This window comes from Panthera leo, chromosome B3 (assembly GCF_018350215.1).
Source record: "Panthera leo isolate Ple1 chromosome B3, P.leo_Ple1_pat1.1, whole genome shotgun sequence".
NCBI lineage: Eukaryota > Metazoa > Chordata > Mammalia > Carnivora > Felidae > Panthera > Panthera leo.
Window position 1 is genome coordinate 105,000,911 of NC_056684.1, and position 19,922 is coordinate 105,020,832.

Below are 19,922 nucleotides of genomic sequence, written 5' to 3' on the forward strand. Positions count from 1 at the left end.
AGTCACCACAGTGACTAATTCGTACGTGTTGTTTTCTTTAATAATTCTTGGAGTATGTAAATACACCTTCTTACATGTACTTCATGGAAACAAACTATCCACAGTTGCCTAAAAGGACTATGCCCCGTTGAGAGCTAACTTGTTCCTCTTGTTTCAAGTATTTTGCTACATAATGGTTACTAGAGAAGAATGAATACCATGTGTCATTATTTCTGTTGGTGGCTAATCTCATGCCTTTTATATTGTTGTTGTTGTTGTTTTAGTGTTTAATTATTTTTGAAGGAGAGAGAGAGACAGAATGTGAGTGGGGAAGGGGCAGAAAGAGAGGGAGACACAGAATCCAAAGCAGGCTCCAGGCTCTGAGCTGTCAGCACAGAGCCTGATGTGAGGCTCAAACCCATGAGCCATGAGATCATGACCGGAGCCGAAATTGAATGCTTAACCTAATGAGCCACCCAGGTGCCCTACACTGATTTTTTAAATAACTTTACCTACAGAGGCTCATCTATTCTTACTTTGCTCTCCCTACCTCTGCACCTTTTTCAGAAATTGTCCTATTGGCAACCTCTATCCCCCTACCACTCTTCCTAATCCTGAGGTTCTCAGTTTGGGTTGAGTAACAAAAGATGCAAAATTAGCTTTGACGAAGTGTCTTAAAGCGCCTAGGGGCACCTGGGTGGCTCAGTCAGTTAAGCATCCAACTTCAGCTCGGGTCATGATCTCACGGTTTGTGGGTTCGAGTCCCACGAAGGGCTCTGTGCTGACAGCTCAGGGCCTGGAGCCTGCTTTGGATTCTGTGTCTCCCGTTCTCTCTGCCCTTACCCTGTTCATGCTGTGTGTCTCTCTGTCTCTGAGAAATAAACGTTAAAAAAATTAAAAAAAAAAAAACCACCCTAAAATGTAAACTGATATTCTTAAACAACTTGTGAGGACTCTGAGATACACTACTAATTGTAGCTCTCATTTACTCAGAAAGCTTGTATTGAATACCTACTATGTATCTGGTACTATATTATGTACAATGGTAGACACTTGGTACAGTGTTAGACACTTGAGATACAGAAATGATGGATATCTGCTCTCAAGGAAGTTTACAAACTAGTGTAAGAGAAATACAAGAAAGATTATACAGTAATACTGTGTGGTTAGTACAACAACACAAACAGCTGTGGAGTGCAGGGGAGGACTCTACCCACAGGAGAAGCCTCAGAGACATTTTCCCACAAGACCTGATATGAAATCAGATCTTAATGGTGGAGTATAATAAGCATATTCCAGTTTGTTCATTTACTTATTCATTCAGAAAATAGTTTTTGAGTGCTTGCTATGCTCTATGCACATTCTAGAAGCTAGGAATATAAAACCCAGTAAGGCCCTGTCCATAATGATTTTTTTCCTCTGGTAAAAGTAATAGATGAGAGGGCACAAACATGCAATAAATTATCATAGTTACCTCTAAGAAGTTCATGTAGGATGGGATATAGGTCACTTGTACCTGGAGAGGGCAATCAAAAAAGGACTTCAAACATCAGAGGAGGCTTACTTGAAGTGGATTCTCAAAGATGAATAGATGTTTGCCATGTAGTAAATGAGGAGGGAACTTCCAGGCAGAATATGCAATGAGACAAGAGGAAAAAATAAAAATAAAAATAAAAAATAAAAAAAATAGCAAGACTTAAGGAAATATAAGTACTTTATTAATGAGCTAGAGTTTAGGAAGCAGTGAGATTGGAGTAGTGAGCAGAAAGTAGATCCTAAAAAATCTTCGATAATACATGAAGTAGCTTTTGGATTCACTCTAAAATGATATGGATCCATTTGTGCACAAAATGCCAATCTTACTTTATATTTATTCCCATGGAAAATTTAGTCTTGAATTTCTATCACTTCTGAATGTTTTTTGATATTCACAGATCCATAAGGATTTTAAGTAAATGACTGATATGATCATCTTTGCCTTTTATTTAGCAAGATCATCTCAGGTGCAGTGTGATGAGTAGAGGAGAGTATTAAGACTGGAGGCAAGGAGACTGACTGGACAGCTATTGCAGTAAAGCTGGTGAAACACTACTTAACAGTGAGGAAATGTAAAAAGGGAGATTTGAGAGACAGTTAAGGAGGGGAATGGACAAGATTTAGTTTGAATATAAGAAGTGCAAAAGAAAGGATCTAAGACATTTCCAGGTTTCTGGCTAGAATGGTTGGGTAGCTGGGAATTTCCATTCACTAAGAGAAAGGAATATGGAGAAAGGATAGAATTATGAGGACATAAGGATGAGTGGGGTTTTAAGCATTAGACTTAATTTCAGATGGCTTTAGGCATCCATTCCCTACAAATGGAAAAGCCTATTAGACATGACAAACCCAAAGCTGCTGCTGGGCACTGGCAGTTTTGGGTGGACTTAGTCTTCTCTGAAAGTTGAAGTTTCTAAGTCTGAGGTTGCCTTTGCATAGCAGTAAGATTCTAGTAGAGTAAAATTAGGGATTTCAAGTTATGATAAATTTTTTTAATGTTTATTTTTGAGAGAGAGAGAGAGAGAGAGAGACAGGGTATGAGCGGGGAAGGGGCAGAGAGAGAGGGAGACACAGAATCCAAAGCAGGCTCCAGGCTCTGAGCTGTCAGCACAGAGCCTGACACGGGGCTCGAACTCACAGACTGCGCCATCATGACCTGAGCTGAAGTCGGACGCTCAGCCGACTGAGCCACCCAGGTGCCCCAACTTATGATAAATTTGATGTGAGTGATATGATAGTTACAAGGGGTTAAGTTACTTTATACAGACGAAACACTCATACTCCATGAGCATACTTTGTAGAAGTGACACCATCGTGTTGTTGAGCAAATTCAGCATTGTTATGATGGCTGTCATGGTGACCCTTTATCACTGGGTTAGATACCTGTCGTATGTGCTCTCTGTAGCCTGCCTAAAGTTGCTTTTGTCACACTGATCTGTAATCTCACTTGAGGGTTCACTGTCTCATTCCTGTTGTCTAGCAGAGTGTGTAACACCTATGACATAGCCAGTGAATATATGTTAAATGATAGGGTGTTACAGGAGTTGAAAGCTATTATGCACTTTGAATGCTTTGGAAGAGATGTTTGATTATATACCTTCTGAGTTTTTACATTTAGGTCTTTTATCAAAGTTTACCTTGTGTCTTTTTAATTACTTTTTCTTTATACCCATACATTAACCATGTATAATTTTACATAAAACAAAATGTGATCATGTCATACATTAGTTTCCATCCACCTCTCATCCTCATGTTTTCTCCTGTCCTATATGCCTTACCCCAGCTAACTCTTGTTAAGATTCTCATATGTAATCTTCCTCTTTTTATCCATAGACACACTCACATGTTTAACATTCATGATGGATACATACGATGTATGTGTACACTGTTATTTTACAAGTTAAGATAGAATGCCCACTTGCCTGCATTTGTTTTTACACAGTAAATCCTGTGGAAATTACAAGTCTCTGACTGCCTGTGGGCTTCTTTTCATGTTTGTTGGCCATTTGGATTTGTTCTCTGTGAATTGCCTGCTTAAATTCTTTCCCCATCTATTAGGTTCTAAATTTTTCTTATAACTTTGTAAGAGCTATTTCTATATTTTTGATGTTTTTTAACATCTGTATTGCAAATATCTTTTTCTAAATTTGTACTGACGTTATTTATGGTCTTTCTTTGCCGTATAGCTAAAAAAAATTTATGTAGTTATTTCTATATGTATATGTTAAGATGTTTATTTATTTTGAGAGAGAGAGAAACCATGAGCAGGGGAGGGGCATAGAGAGAGGCAGAGAGAGAATCCCAAGCAGGCTTCACGCTCAGTGCAGACCCTGATTGTGGGGCTCGATTCCACAGCCATGAGGCCTTGACCTGAGCTGAAATCAGGAGTCGGACACTCAACTGATTGAGCCACCCAGGTGTCCTTAGTTATTTTTATCTTTTATACTTTCTGTGTTTTTATGGTCTCTTCTAACACAAGTTTATACCTATAGTCTCCTAGATTTTCTTGTGAGATTTTCATTATTTAGTACATATTTATATTTATTTTTTGTTTACTTATTTATTTTTGAGAGAGACAGAGTATGTGCATGCACGTGTGATGGGGGGAGGGGCAGAGAGAGAGGGAGACAGAGAGTCCCAGGTAGGCTCTACACTGTCAGTACAGAGCCCAATGTGGGGCTTGCACTCACGAACTGTGAGATCATGACCTGAGCAGAAATCAAATTAAACAATTTATTTTAACTTTTTGTTTATATATTTGACAACAGGTGGTGTTTATGAAGATTCATGTGCTAGTCATGGTCCAATGAGTTTGGGAGAATTGGAGTTGCAGCCAAATTCTAACCTTGCTCTTCCCACAACACTTCTGACAGTGCAAGAAAATGATGTTCAGTTATCAGGAGCAGTTGAAGATAATCATCAGGTAATAATCCTTGTACTTTACTTAAAATGAGAATGGTAATAATTTTGGCTTAGCATGATGCACTGCCAGGAGATTAGTCTTTGGAGTCAGTTTCAAACCATGCTTCCTTTATTTGTTAATTCAAGCCTGGATACAACTCTTAGCTCATCTGGACCCTAGCTATGACCTTGAATACATAGCCTTTTTCTAACCCTTAGTTTCCTCATCTTTATTTAGAGATTAAAAATAGCATATATATATATATATATATGCACATATACATATATATAATGCTGATTAGGTAGCTATTATTGATACTTTGTGTCATCATGAAATCTAGCTCATTAATTTGCATATAGCAGATACTCAAGAAAAATTTATTATGTTAAATTTTGCAAAAGCTGTTACATAAGCAATTTCATGGTGAGTTAGGCCAATGGCCCATGTAATCTTCTGTACTGAAAAAATAGGTTAATTACTCTCCAGCATGTAAAGAAATGTTCACGTTATTAAAAACAGTTTTGTATCTGTGTAATGGCAATGGATTTCTCACTGTAGATTAGTTTATCACTATGTATTTCATGATATTGCATAGCATTGCATGGGGTTGGTATTGCTGGTTGCAACCTCAGGAGTTTCCTGGGTGAAGTTTAAAACTGGCCCCTATTCATGGAGAGCAAGGAGAGACCGAATAAAGACACATACCACTCCAGATTGGCAGATGGCAGGTTTAAAGAAGCAAGGGGACTTACTTACCAGACCTGTCTCGGGCACTTGTAAGACCGGTAGATCTCTGCACCCAGCCACCAGAATCTTAAAAGTTTATATAGAAGCCTTAATTGGGTTCAGTCAGGTATTCAGTCCAGACGGTGTCATAACACCTTCCCCTCTCAAGGCTATGTCCTTTAATGACTGCCAGTATGGAAATAGTAGATGGGACGCATATTCCAAGGACAGGACCAGAGTAAGGAGTTTCCAATTGCCTGGGTTCAGCTTGTGGGTCAACTCGTGGCTGATAAGAATCAAGAGGTATCTTTTTAAAGTCCTGTCAAAGTATATCTGATAGCTGTTTTCAGGCACTCATTCATAATTAGGACCATAAAATAGTAAAAGGAAGAAATAAAATGGCTTTCACAGTTTGTGATGTGTGATTGTGAAAGAATTTGTGACTATTGTAAATTTCAAATTTGGTTAGGTTATAGGTACTAGGAAGAGAGATGATGGGGCTTGTGGTGGAGTGCACATTTCTTGAATGTCAAAGGAGGATAACAGTACTCATGCTTGTGAGAATTAAGTGATGTTACTGTATAGAAAAGCTCTTTGAAAATTGCAGTGCATTATGCAGATTTTCATTTTATGTAAAAATGGTTATATGGGAGAGCTTAACAACCACATTAAGTTTTTATCCTGTCTAAATCCATCATGTGTATATATCTAGAATAGTTTGATTTATAAGGAGCTTTGAATTATGAAATGATTTGAATATTTGAAATCTGTATATATTATCCAAATCTTTTGAAAGATTTTATTTCCAATGTCTTTTCTCTAGTAATATGTACTCTATCACCCATTTAGCAATTAGAGGACATATATAATATTCGAATTTTATATAAGAAACAACTAAATAGTTTAATTGCTCAAAACTTTTTAAAGTAACTTAAAAAACAATGTTATGACTTCATGTCTTAAATTCTTAAGTACCAACAAAAGCATGACCAAGATGTGAAACAAGTTGAACACAAGCCTGCACAAAGTCGTTTAATACGTGTAAGAAGTAAATCTGATATTTCACTTTCACAGCAACAAGGTAAGATTCATTTTCTTGTAATATAATAGTTTGATGCTTGCCCTGATATTGAACAAGTATATGATGAAAATTCTTTATTTTTGTCTACATCACATTCTTGTCTGTAGGTTTTCTGTTTTTTCTTAGTCCATTGGGATAAAGAATCTCGTATCATATTTGACTGTATATTTGTTCTTTGTACCGATAAACTCCATTTCTAATGAATTTTAAAAACTCTTAGTGTTTTTCCTTTAATCTTATCTTTTGGTTCTTATGCAATTGATTGCCTTTTTATCTGTTTATAGGTCTGTATTTGTGTCAGAGTTGTCTATTTTAAATTACGTGAAAAAGGCAGGGGCTGTGGCTGTAAAGGTGCTTCTTTGTAAAGGCTATTCAGTGTTGTGGGTGATGTTGACCAATAAACACAACTTAAAAAAAACAAAGGATTCTCACATTGAATGCACATTATGTAAATGACCAGTTATGTGGTTGAACTTCACTTCTATAGTCAGCATCATAGCATTTTGATGTTCCTTTATGTTTCTGAAAGACTGTTGGCTTTCTGCTTTATTTACCTTCTTGCTTCTTAGTCACTTAAATTTAATATAACCTAAACTCTGAAATTTGGCAGTAGAAATTAAGATATCTTCTGTTTTAAAACTTTATTTCCACAATCCAGGAAGAAGTATTAGGAATGTTTTAAGCAGTAGAACATTTTTCTTTGCTTTTATGATTGTGTTTTTTTTAAATCTCATTTACTGAATGCCAGTATAATTGCAAATGTAACTATACATTTAGTGTTACAGGAAAGACCTAAAACAAGGACATACTCAAGATATTTATTAAAATTATGCTATATGAGGTTTAGATTTTTACTTTTGTTTTTTGTTCCTCTCTTGCTCCCACCTCTCAGAACTTTGCCTTCCTGACCACCTTTTTAACCTGACCATGGTACAGTAATGTGAATATTGTATTTTAGAATCCCATGGAAACTTGGCTATAAAACTCTTCTTACAGTATTTAAAAATTAATCAAGACAGTCTATAGATAGGAACAAATGAATGTTTCTAAGATAATGGCAGGACTGACTTGATGTCCTTCTCCTGAGTACTGTTACCATTCACGGTCAAAGACTATATATTTAAGTTAGGTTTAAAAAAATTGTAATGTCTTAAAATTATTAGTAAATTTTGTCTCCTTGGGAGATATTGTATGTGATAAAATGATCATTTTTCTCAGGTGATGGGAAAATTTGGTGAGATTTTAAAGTGTCTCTCTCCAGGAAAATGACATTCAGTTTCACATACATGAATGACCACAAGATGGCAATAAATTCTTGTTGGCTTACAACAAAATGTCATGAAGTACAATGTTGTTGAATAGTGTCTAATTAACGTTTAATAAGTCAATAAAAATTGTATGAATAAAAGAAACCGAGGTGTTAGCTGGTTAAAGCAAGTTTTATTTAGAAGAGTTTAGAATGGTTAGATTTAATATATATAATTTTTTTTCATTTAATTTTATATGTAATACAAAAGTTAGAGGATCAGACCTATATCAGCTTTGACTGAGACAAATAAATACCCAGTGAGCTATAAATAGAACATTTGAAAATAGAAGCCAAGTGTTTCACTCTATAACTGATACAGATCTCCATATTGAATACTTTTTTAATGAATGTGATTGCCTTGGCAAATATAGTCAGTTATGACTTTTTTTTTTTTCCCATAAATTTTGTGGGTTTTATTTTTTCTCTGATGAAACTCTAAGACATTGCCAAATGTTTCAGAGAATAGGAGGGTCACAGTGCCAAAATAATCCTCTAGGGCTCTCAGGACTTTGGGTGACCTTGAAGGAATTCAATCCTATCTGTCATACAGGCCTTGAAGATAATGAAGGAAATTCACCTTATCACAAGGGAATCAAAACCACATCTTTTCTGGCAGCTAAATGCTTCTAAGAATACTTGAACCCCAAATTATGACTGTTTTGGGGAGAAGTACCCTATATTTCACTTTGAAATGTGTTCTAGTTTAATATGTGTATATAAAGAATCAAGTAGCTTCGCTAGCAGTAGCAGCTGTTTCAGTGATCATTACAAATTGACTGAAGATTTGGTAGGACATGAGTTCCAGCACTATGCTTCTGACAAGTCTGTAAAATCCTTGTTTCCGCCCCCCCCCCTTGATTATTACTTTCAGCTTTTAATATAAAAAGAAACTGAATTGATCTGACAGATGGTTATCTTTGGAATCTAAGAGTGAAATTCTTTCATTTGGTATTGAATTCATTGGTTGTATTTTTGACCACAGGATACCATTTTCTGATTCTAGGTCCTGATTAATGGGTTAATAGTGAACATAACAATTTAAGTGATTTCAGTGAGTCATTTAATTTTTTTTCCTTTTTACTATGCAAGTTAACTTTTACTGCTTCTTTTTCTGGGCAAGTTGACTTTCTTCCATATAAATAAGAGACTAGTTTTAAATCTGCTTGTTTGTTATAAACCCAAGAACAGTTAAATTCTATAAAGTAATGTATTAAAATAGTTCACTTTATTTTTTTATTTTTTACATTCTATCAATATCTTTTTTTTTTAATTTGAGTATAGTTGACACACAATGTTACACTAGTTTTCTGGGTACAATATAGTGATTTGACAAGTTTATACATTATGCTGTGCTCACCACAAGGGTAGCTGCCATCTGTCATCACATGACAGACACTATTACAACATCACTGACTATAGTCCTTATGCTGTGCTTTTTATTCCCATGACTTATTCATTACATAACTGGAAGCCTGATTCTCCCACTCCCCCCTATTAACTGTTTTGCCTATCTCCCCCCCGACCCTTCCTTCTAGCAACCATCAGTTTATTCTCTATATTTATAGGTCTGATTCTGCTTATTCACTTGTTTTATTTTTTTAGATTACACATAAGAGTGAAATCATACATATTTGTCTTTCTCAGTCTGACTTCCTTCACTTAGCATAATACCCTCTGGGTCCATCCTTGTTGTTTCACATAGCACAATCTTACCCTTTTTTATTGCTATGTAATATTCCTGTGTTTGTGTGTATGTGTGTGTGTGTGTGTGTGTGTGTGTGAGAGAGAGAGAGAGAGAGAGAGAGAGAGAGAGAGAGAGAGAGATCTTTCTTATCCATTTGTCAATGGGGACTTAACATTGTTTCCGTGTCTTGGCTGTTATAAATAAGCTGCAATAAACATAGAGGTGCAAATATCTTTTTGAATTTGTATTTTTGTTTTATTTGGATAAGTATCCAGTAGTGGAATTGTTGGATCACATGATATTTCTATTTTTAATTTTTTGAGGACCTCATATTTTCCACAGTGGCTGTACCAATATACATTCCCACCAACAATGTACCTTTTTCTCTACATCCTTGCCAACACTTGTTATTTCTTGTCCTTTTTTATTTTAGTCATTCTGACAGGTGTGAGGTGATATCTCATTGTGGCTTTGATCTGCATTTCCCTGATGATTAGGGATGTTGAGCATCTTTACATGTTTCTGTTGGCCACTTGTCTTTTTTAGAAAAATGTTTATTTAAATCCTCTGCCTATTTTTAAATCAGATTGGTTTTTAGTGTTGAGGTATATAGGTTCTTTCTTTATTTTGGATATTACCCCTTATTGGATATATCATTTGCAAATATCTTCTCCCATTTAGTAGGTCACCTTTTTGTTTTTGTTGATGGTTTCCTTCACTGTGCAAAAGCATTTTATTTTGTGAAGATACAAAAAATACAGATGCAAAGGAGTACAAGCACCCCAATGTTTATAGCAGGATTATCAACAATAGCCAAAATATGGAGAGAGCCCAAATGTCCATCAACTGATGAATGGATAAAGAAGATGTGGTATATATATATTATTCAGCTATCAAAAAGAATGAAATCTTGCCAATTGCAACAACGTGGATGGAGCTAGAATGTATTATGGTAAGTGAGATAAATCAATCAAAGAAAAACAAATACCATATGATTTTACTCATATGTAGAATTTAAGAAACAAAACAGATGAACATATGGGAAGGGTGCAGGGAAGAAGAGAGGGAAACACACCACAAAAGACTCTTAACAATAGAGAACAGACTGAGGGTTGATGGGGGGGAGGGATGGGCTAGATGGGTGATGGGCATTAAAGAGGGCACCTGTTGTGGTGAGCACTGAGTGTTGTATGTAAATGATAAATCACTGAATTCTGCTCCTGAAACCAATATTTCACTGTATGTTAACTAACCAAAATTTAAATTAAAAAAAATTGATAAAAAAATAAAAATAAAATAAATAAGAGTGTAGAAGATCTAAGCAACAATATTGACCATTGGACCTAGTTGATAAAAAGCTGATTTGGGGGCACCTGGGTGGCTCAGTTAAGTGTTCAACTTCAGCTCAGGTCAGAATCTCACAGTTCATGGGTTCAAGCCCTGCATCAGGCTCCATGCTGACAGTGCGGAGCCTGCTTAGGATTCTCTCTCTGTCTACCCTTCCTTCACTGATGCTTTTTCTCTCTATCAAAATAAATAGATAAACTTAAATTTTTTTTAAAAAGCTGATTTTACTTCCTAAGTAAACTTGAAACATTAACCAAGATTGACAATATTCTGTATCATGAAACAAACCTCAGTAAATTTAAAACTGTTAAAATCATACAAAATATATTCTCTGACCTCAGTGGAATGAAAATGAAAATGAATAACAAAGATTCCTGGAACATTCCTAAATATTTGGAAATTAAATTGCACACATTTTAATAAACCTTGGGTCAAAAAGGAAATTACAAAGGGAATTAGAACTATTTTGAACTTGGGGCACCTGGGTGGCTCATTCAGTAGAGCATCCAGCTACGGCTCAGGTCATGATCTTACAGTTTGTGGGTTTGAGCCCCACATCAGGCTCTGTGCTGACAACTCAGAGCCTGGAGCCTGCTTCAGATTCTGTGTCTCCCTCACTCTCCCCCCACCCCCCCACCCCATCGCTTGCTCTCTGTGTCTGTCTCTCAAAAAATTAAAAGAAAAAAAGAAATATTTTTAACTGAATAGAAATGGAAGCACCACGTACCAAAATTCATGGGATGCTGCTGAAGCAGTGATTAGAGGGAATTTTATGGCATAAATGCTTACATGATAATAGAAGAGAAAGGTCTAAAATCAGTGCTCTAAACCTCTAATGGAGGAAACCTGAAAAAGAAGGGCAATTAAACTTCTAATAAACAGAAGGAAGGAAAAGAACAGAATGAAATTGAAAACCTAAACATAATAGAAACCCAGTGAAACCAAAAGCTGGTTCTTTGAAATGAGTGGTAAATCAATAAACCTTAGCCAGGATGATGAGGGAAAAAGGAGAAAACACATGAATCATTAGTATTAGAAGTTAGAGAGAGGAAATCAGTACAGATCCTATGGAAATTAAAGAGATTATAAAGTAATATTAGTATCTTTATGCTCATAAATTTGGCAACATTGGTAAAATGGAAAAATTTTATCTAACTTGAGAAGAAGCTGATAATAAACTAAGTAATCTTATATTTGTTAAAGAAAAAATGAATTTTTAGCTTAAAATGCTCCAATAAAGAAAACTTGAGGCTCAGATTGTTTCACTGGAGAATTCTACCAGATATTTAAGAGAGAAATAATGCCAGTTCTACTCAAACTCTCCCAGAAAATAGAAGAGAAAAGAACTCTTTTTACCATTACCCTGATACCAAAACCAGACAAAGACATTTCTGGAAAAGAAATTTATAGACCAATATCTCTCATGAACATAGACAAAAAATTTCTCTATAAAATATTAGCAAATTGAATCCAACAATATATAGAAAGACAGTAAGTGGACCAGGTGGGTTATCTCAGGAAAGAAAGGTTGGTTCACCATTCAAAAAGCAATGTAATTCACTATATGAATAGACTTAAAAAAAAAAAAATGTGATTTTCTCAATAGATCTAGAAAAGCTTTTGACAGTATTCAACATCTTTTTATGATTACAGTATTCAACCAAGAATCAGAGGAATCTTTCTCAACATGATAAAGGAAAGACATTACAAGAAACCTATAGTCAATATCACACATGATGGTGAAAGACTAAATGCTTTCCTAGTAAAACTGGAAACAAGCAATGAGGTCTGCTCTCATTACTCCTTTTCAAAATCATACTGGCTGTTCTAGTCAATACAGTGATGCAAGAAAAATGAAAAAAGGCATACAGATTAGAAAGGAAGAAATAAACTTACTTCTATTTGGTAATGCATGATTATATAAAGTGCCACAAGGCCTACAAAAAAACCTACTGGAACCAACATGTTTATCAAGTTCACAGGGGCTACAATATCAATGTACAAAAATCAGTGATATTTCTTTGAGCTAGCAATGAAAAATTGGAAATTGTAATTAAAAACTATAGTTTATCATAGCAACATAAATGTGAAATATTTAGGTATAAATCTAATGAAATATTTTCATGATTTGTGTGCTAAAAACTACAAAAACATCTGATGAGAGAAATCAAAGACCTATAAATGGATAAGACTCAAAATTAAGAAGTCAGTTCTCCCCAAATTGATCCATAGATTCAGTGCAATCTCAGTCAAAATTCTAATAAGGTTTTGGTAGATATTGATAAGCTCATAAGGAAATGCAGAAGGCCTGGAATAGCCAAAATAACTTTTAAAAAGAAGAGGTTGGAGGATTTACACTATGGCTTTAAAACATTTTCTAAAGCTACAGTAATCATGATAATGTAGTATTGGCATAAAGATTAACAGGTAGATAGATCAGTGGAATAGAGTATAGAATCCAAAAATAGTCCATACATTTATAATCAATTGGTTTTTCACAAATAGCAAAGAACTGAATGAAGAAAGGATGATCTCAACAAATTGTGTTGGGTCAAGTGGTCACCTATGTGCAAGAAAATGAACCATGACCCATATCTCACAAACATTACAAACATTAGCTCAAAATGGATCCTAAATCTAAATGTAAAGCCAAAAGCACTAAAACTTCTAAAAGAAAAATAGGAGAAAATCTTTGTGACCTGTGGTTGGGCAAAGATTTTTAAGATGTTATAGAAAAGTCATAGTTCCTAGAAGCATATATTGATTGATTGGATTTAATGAAAATAAAAACTTTTTCAAAAGACACTGTTAAGGGAATGAAATAGGATAAACTACAGATTAGGAGAAAATATTTGCAAATCCACTTTTTGATAAAGAACTTGAATCCAAAATATGTTTTAAAAACATAAAACTCAGTAGTAGGAAAATGAACAACCCAATTTCAAAAATGAGTTTAGAGATTTGAATAGACACTTCACTAAAAAAAGTTATATGGATGACAAATGAGCACACAGAAAGATGTTAAACATCATTAGTTACTAATGGGAGGTGCAAACTAAAACGTAGATACCACTAACTACCCATTAGGTCGGCTGAAATCAAAGAAACTGGTAACATCACGCATTGATGAGAAGGCCGAGCAATTCTTATTCTTGTACATTGCTGGTGGAGTGCAAAATGCTACAGCCACCTTGGAAAAACAGTTTGGCAGTTTCTTCTAAAATTAAATATAAATTTGTTATACAACCCAGCAGTCCATATACTAGGTATTTACTCAAGAGAACTGAAAACTTATATTCACATAAAACCTGTACTCAATTTTTAGCAGTTTCATTTATGATTACCAAGAAGTGAACCTAGATGTCCTCCAACAAGTGAATGGATAAGCAATGTATGGTACATCCATACAATGGAACTCAGCAACAAAAAGGAATGAAATGCTGATATACATAAAAGCATGGATGAGTCTCATTGTTTTATATAAAACGAAAGAAGCCAAATTCAAAAGCCTTCATACCGTATTTATGTGACAATTACAGCTATATGACATTTGGGAAAAAACAAAAGTATCTATATTAGGAGAACAGATCAGTGGCTTCTAGGAGTGAGAGCAGGGTTTGACTACAAATGGCAGGAGGAATTTTGGAGGTGATATAGATGTTCTAGATCTGGATTGTGGTGGTGGTTATATAACCATGTGTTTGTCAAGAGTGAATCTTGGGCACCTGGGTGGCTCAGTCATTGATTTCACAGTTCGTGAGTTTGAGTCCCACATCGGGTGAGCTCATGCCCCCATTGGGTGAGCATGAGCCCCTTTTGGGGTAAAACACGAGCCCCCGGTGAGCCCCACTTCTCTCTCTGTCCCTTGTGGGATATTCTCTTTCTCTCTCTCTCCCCCCCCCCCCCCCTTGTTCTCTAGTGACCTTTCTTTTCCTCTCTCTCTTTCTCAAAAAAAAAAAAAAAGTAAATCTTACTGGGTATGAATTATGCTTCAGTAAAGCTAACTTAAATATTACTGACCCTTTTCTATTATGAATTTTCTTAGTTAACTTTTGTTAAAAGTTTGTTATATGGGAATGTATAAAAGGTTTTGTTGTTAAAAGGTGTTTAAATGTGACACTGAGTATTTTACACACAATTATTCACATCTTTTTTTCTGTATTTAACACTTCAGGAGGAGATAGTTGGCTATACTTTTATAATACATTGTATCTTCACTATAATATACATTGGATTTGTAGGTATTTATTTGAGAATACATTTTATTCAAGCTAGAAGCCTGAGACATTTAAGCTTTGTAATTAATAGCAACCAACTAGCAACACAAGAGAAGACAGTATGTGCTAATCTGAAAATACATGTTTAGATTTCAGAAAAGAAAGAAGTGTCAGCTCAAAACTTTTTACTGGCACATCCAATATCCAATATAATGTATCATTAACCCAGTCCAGTTCAATAAATACTGAGTTCTCTCACACACTACACTTTTTTTAAAAAACTTTTTGTTAAAGTTAACTTATTTTTGAGAGACAGAGAATGAGCAGGGGAAGGGCAGAGGGAGAGGGAGACACAGAATCCGAAGCAGGCTCCAGGCTCTGAGAGTCAGCACTGATACTGACACAGGGCTCGAACCCATAAACTGTGAGATCATGACCTGAGCTGAAGTCAGACACTTAGCCGACAATGGAGCCACCCAGGCGCCCCGCCCCACTACACTTCTAAGCCTTGATGTTTTTGCATGTTATCTTCCTTTTATGTATAATTTTCTTCTTTCCCCACTTTGCATGTCTACAAACTTCTTTTTCAACATCTAGCTCCATTTTTCTGAGTCCTTACTGAACCTCCAATTGCAAATGACTTATTTATCTTTAACTCCAACCCCAGCTTTTTTGTGCCCTGAACATGATCATAGTTTCACTGATAATTTCTGCTATCAGCCTGCTAGGTACTCTCTTTTATCTCATTTATTCCTCAAAATACCATGACATTTAGGTAGTTCCATTCCCCTTTTCTTTTATAAAAAAAAGGATAAAGTTCGTGAAGGATAACTAACTTTCCCATAGCACAGTTTTAGAAACTGAAGATATAGAATTCTAGCCCTTACCTACCTGAGTGCAAAACTGATATTCTTTTCCTTGTTTCATACCATTTTGTGGAGTAAGCATTTAATACATATTTATTATGTGACTTAACAGCTTTCCGGAAGGAACTGCCTTTATCATCTCTACATTGCCTAGACTGATTATTCAGAAGGTCTGAGAAACTGATAGTTCTGTGGTTTGTTTGTTAAGATAGGTTATCTTGTTTGTTATTTAAGAGATGATGTTTCCCAATGTGTTTAATGCACAGTAATCAATAAGTATTTATTGAATCAAACTTAAATATCAGTTGCTACTGATCACAAACATTTAATTCTGTTATTTAGTAAAAAGAAGAAAGAAGAAAAGAGAGAAAAGAGAATATATCATCCCAATTGTTTTCTAATTACTGACACCTTTAATGTAGATAGTGAGCTATAGTGGAATAATCTAAAGGCTGCTTTTAGATTTTTACCTGCTTTTCTAAAACATTGTATGATTTCTTTTGTAGTGTTAATGTTTTCTTATTCTTCAAGGACAAATTAGTTGAGCAGGGTGGGGGTAGCCAAGACTTTGCCCAAGGGTAGGAAGAGTTAAATCAGGTTACATATTAGTCAGTGGGCAGTCTTCTTGAACTCTAGAGGAAAAGAGAATAGTATGGCATCATTCATTCATTCTGTTTTTAAAAATTGAGATATAATTCTTATTTTAAAATTATCCTTTTTAAAGTATACAAGTAAAAAAATCTTTTTGATGGTTTTATTTATTTTCTAGAGAGAGCAAGAGACAGAGCGTTAGTGGGGGAGAGAGGGAGACACAGAAGCAGGCTCCAGGCTCTGTGCTGTCAGAGAGGCTCGCGAGGCTCGAACTCACAAACTGTGAGATCATGACCTGAGCCGAAGTTGGCCTCTCAACCAACTGAGCCACCCAGGTGCCCCAAAATGTACAATTTAGTGGTTTTTAGTATTTTTTTTAAAGTTATGGAACCATGGCCATTATCTAATCCCAGAACCTTTCCTTTGTTCTAAAAAGAAACCCCATACCTCTTAGTATTCCTTTTCTTTTCTCCTCTCCCCCAGTTCCTGGAAACTACTAACATGCTTTCTGTCTCTATGGATTTACCCACTCTGTACATTTTATATAAACAGAATCATACAATATGTGACTTTGGTGTCTGGCTTCTTAACACGTTTTCAGGGTTCGTTCATAGTGTAGCACATATCATTACTTCATTCCTCTTTATGGCTAAATAATATTCCAGTGTATATTCATTCTTTGGTCAACCTTTCCCAGCATGCTTTCCATGTTTAGGACTGTAGAAGGCACTGTGGACCTAGAAGGAGGAATAAGACAAAGCAACTACTCTCAAGGGATAAAGAGAAGAAAAGGGTGGTTAAGAGGAATAATTTTTGAAATCACTGCATTTCCAATAATTTGTTAGAATGCTATTAAATATGAAAAGAGAAACAACTTTATGTAATCGTACTGTCAAATTGTCACTTTTTTCTTATAGTGATGAAAAAAACACGTGTTCGGTCCACTGCTGACTGTCTTTATGTGTATACATTTCTTCCATTTTATGTGAGGATGTTTGGAGGGCGGGGGGCATAATCCATGGGAGAAAAGATACTCTTCTGGCACATTAATGGATTTTTAACACAGATGATTATTTCAGCTGTTTATTCCTACAAGAAAGGATTTACACCTTTGTAAAAGAATATATATTATATATAATTCTTTATTCACACACACATATATGTAATCATGGAGATAAATGTGCGTAACTAAGGATATTCCATCAGAATGAGCAAAATATATAAAAGGATTGATCTGGAAGATCTGTTAAATAAGACAATGAAAACTGCTCAAGGATTTCCATAACATTTTCACTTGTTGGCACTAAAAGTAATTTCCTTTTCTTTGTAAGAGTTTTAAGTTTGGAAATTATTTAATTTTCCTGTTGTAGAATTAATTGTACACTGTACATGGAGAGCTTAGATTTTTCTCAAGTCTTTGACGTTAAACACATCTCACCAAAAGCATACACCAGCATTGTTTTTGAAGACTCGCCAACATTCCAGAAACCTCTGCAACCCCTTCATTGTCCTTAGCCAGACTTCCTGAAACCTGACTTTAAAGGTTTTATGATTTTTTATTGAAATCAAATTGATGTAAAATATAATTTAAGGTAATAGATTAACTTAGTGCCCTTTTTATTCATCAGCCACTAAAGAATAATTTAATTTTCCAAAGTAATAATTGTACAGGTAAATGTAGGTTATCAGTGAGGTAGATTTGTCTTTTTTTTTTTTTTTAAGTTTACTTACTTATTTTTGAGAAGAGAGAGTGTGCAAACGGGGGGAGGGGCAGAGAGAGAGGGAAACAGAGGATCTGAGGCAGGCTGTGTGCCAACAGCAAGAGAGCTTGATGCCCGGCTCAAACTCACGGACTGTGAGATCATGACCAGAGCCAAAGCTGGACGCTCAACTGACTGAGCCACCCAGGCGCCCCTAGATTCATAAGTCTTGAAGGCAGAGGAACCATGCAGTTCAATAGAACCAAAGATCATAACTCCGATTAGTGGTAGAGTCTGATCTTCTTAGATCAGTAATATTTCTGAATATTACTGAAATATTTCTGAATATTTCTATTATACTACACTGCCATTCCCCAAAGAAAACTAATTGCAGTTATAAGTTAATGTGTTATAAATGCTATTCTTCTAATCAATATAATAATCTTTTAATTTTTTGGCAAATTTAGTTTTATATAAATAAAACAAAATTAGATAGATTATTTCAACTAACAGGTTATTCTACTAACCCACTTCTACCCTAAATAAAAAAAGAAGCTTGGTTATTTCAATTCAGAATGAATTAGAATAGAGAAGTAATATAGACTTACTATACTTACAGGATGAACTACGACTAGATTGTTTCTTTGTTAGTCTCTAATACAGTGGTTGTCAAACCTTCACAGACGTAGGAATCTCTGGCACTCTGAATTCAATCTAGATCCCCACCTCTCCCTGAGAATTTGATTGTTTGCCTGAGGTGTGGCCTGGGAATCAGAATGTTAACTGGGATCCCTGGTGATTTTGATACAGGAGGAGGAAGACCACCCTTTGTGAAATACTGCTTAATGACTCCAGATAGTCTTGTGACTTCTGTTCTACTATAGAATTAGAAGCACTACAACATAAAGCTTGTACTCTGGAGTCAGACTGCCTTGGGTTCAAATCCTAGCTCCGCTAATCCTTAGCTGGTGACCTTGGGTAAGATACTTAATGTCTGTGTGTGTGTGTGTTGATATAGTAGAGACATGCAGTGCAGTTAGAATAGGACCTGACACGTATTAAGAGCTATGAAAATATTAGCCGTGATTAGCAGGATTGTCTCTAGGACACTTCTCCTTTTGGAATACTCATGTTGTAATCAGCTCTTATTTAACAGCTAGGAATTGAACCTCTAATTGGTCCTGAGTTTTAAGGATGTTTGCAAGAAAATGTTATAGATGGGACATGTCTGTACAGTGTTAGGGAGATAAACTGATTTTCAACACAATTTTTCACTCTCCAGTGAACATATTGAAGATATATATAAAATCTTGGGTTATTTTACAGAACTTTCCATTGACTTGCATGCTGGGCAACTAAATATACTGAAGCTTATTAAACCAAGGGGATTTCCAATCTGTAATCCTATCTATTGGCAAGTGAGTATCTTAGTAAATTCATTCTGTCAGCAATTCTCTCATCTTTAAATCCAAGAGAGAAACTGATAACTCAGGAGCTCAACAATTGAGCTGTGGCATCCTGATTAAAAGTAAAGATTAAGATTAGAGGCAAGGATGCCAAGGTGGTGGTTCAGTCGGTTGGGCAACCAACTCTTGAATTCAGCTCAGGTCATGATCTCGCGGTTCATGGGTTTGAGCCCCATGTGGGGCTCTGCGCTGACTGTGGAGCCTACTTAGGATTCTCTCTTGGCCTCTTTCTCTGCCCCTCCCCTGCTTGTGCTCTCTCTCTCTCAAAATAAATAAATAAACTAAAAAAATATATTAAAAAAGATTAGGGGCAGTATCAGGTACACATGAAGGTATTAAAAACGACTAAATTTCTTAGGAAATACCACCCCCCCCCCATACACCTCTGATGGCAAAAGGCAACATAATTTCATTGTCACCCCTAGTAACCTTCCTTTTTGTTCTTGTAAACATTTTTTTTCCTTTTTATTGTACTTACATAATTTTTTAAAATTTTACTTTTTAAAAAACTTTTATTT

The 19,922-nt window shown here is 35.5% G+C and overlaps 1 protein-coding gene across 10 annotated transcripts in view; it reads left to right on the forward strand.

Moving 5' to 3' along the window:
* Positions 1 to 19,922, forward strand: part of KIAA0586 (KIAA0586 ortholog) — a 113,370-nt gene that overhangs the window by 71,194 nt on the left and 22,254 nt on the right. For 8 of the 10 annotated variants that reach the window (XM_042943360.1, XM_042943357.1, XM_042943350.1 and 5 more), the window contains 2 exons: positions 4,284 to 4,438; positions 6,116 to 6,224. In XM_042943360.1, coding sequence (XP_042799294.1) covers positions 4,284 to 4,438; positions 6,116 to 6,224 — 264 coding nt within the window. Of the gene's footprint in view, positions 1 to 4,283; positions 4,439 to 6,115; positions 6,225 to 12,217; positions 12,542 to 19,264; positions 19,420 to 19,922 lie in introns of those variants that run through there. The other 2 variants (XM_042943353.1, XM_042943355.1) reach the window with 2 other exon arrangements.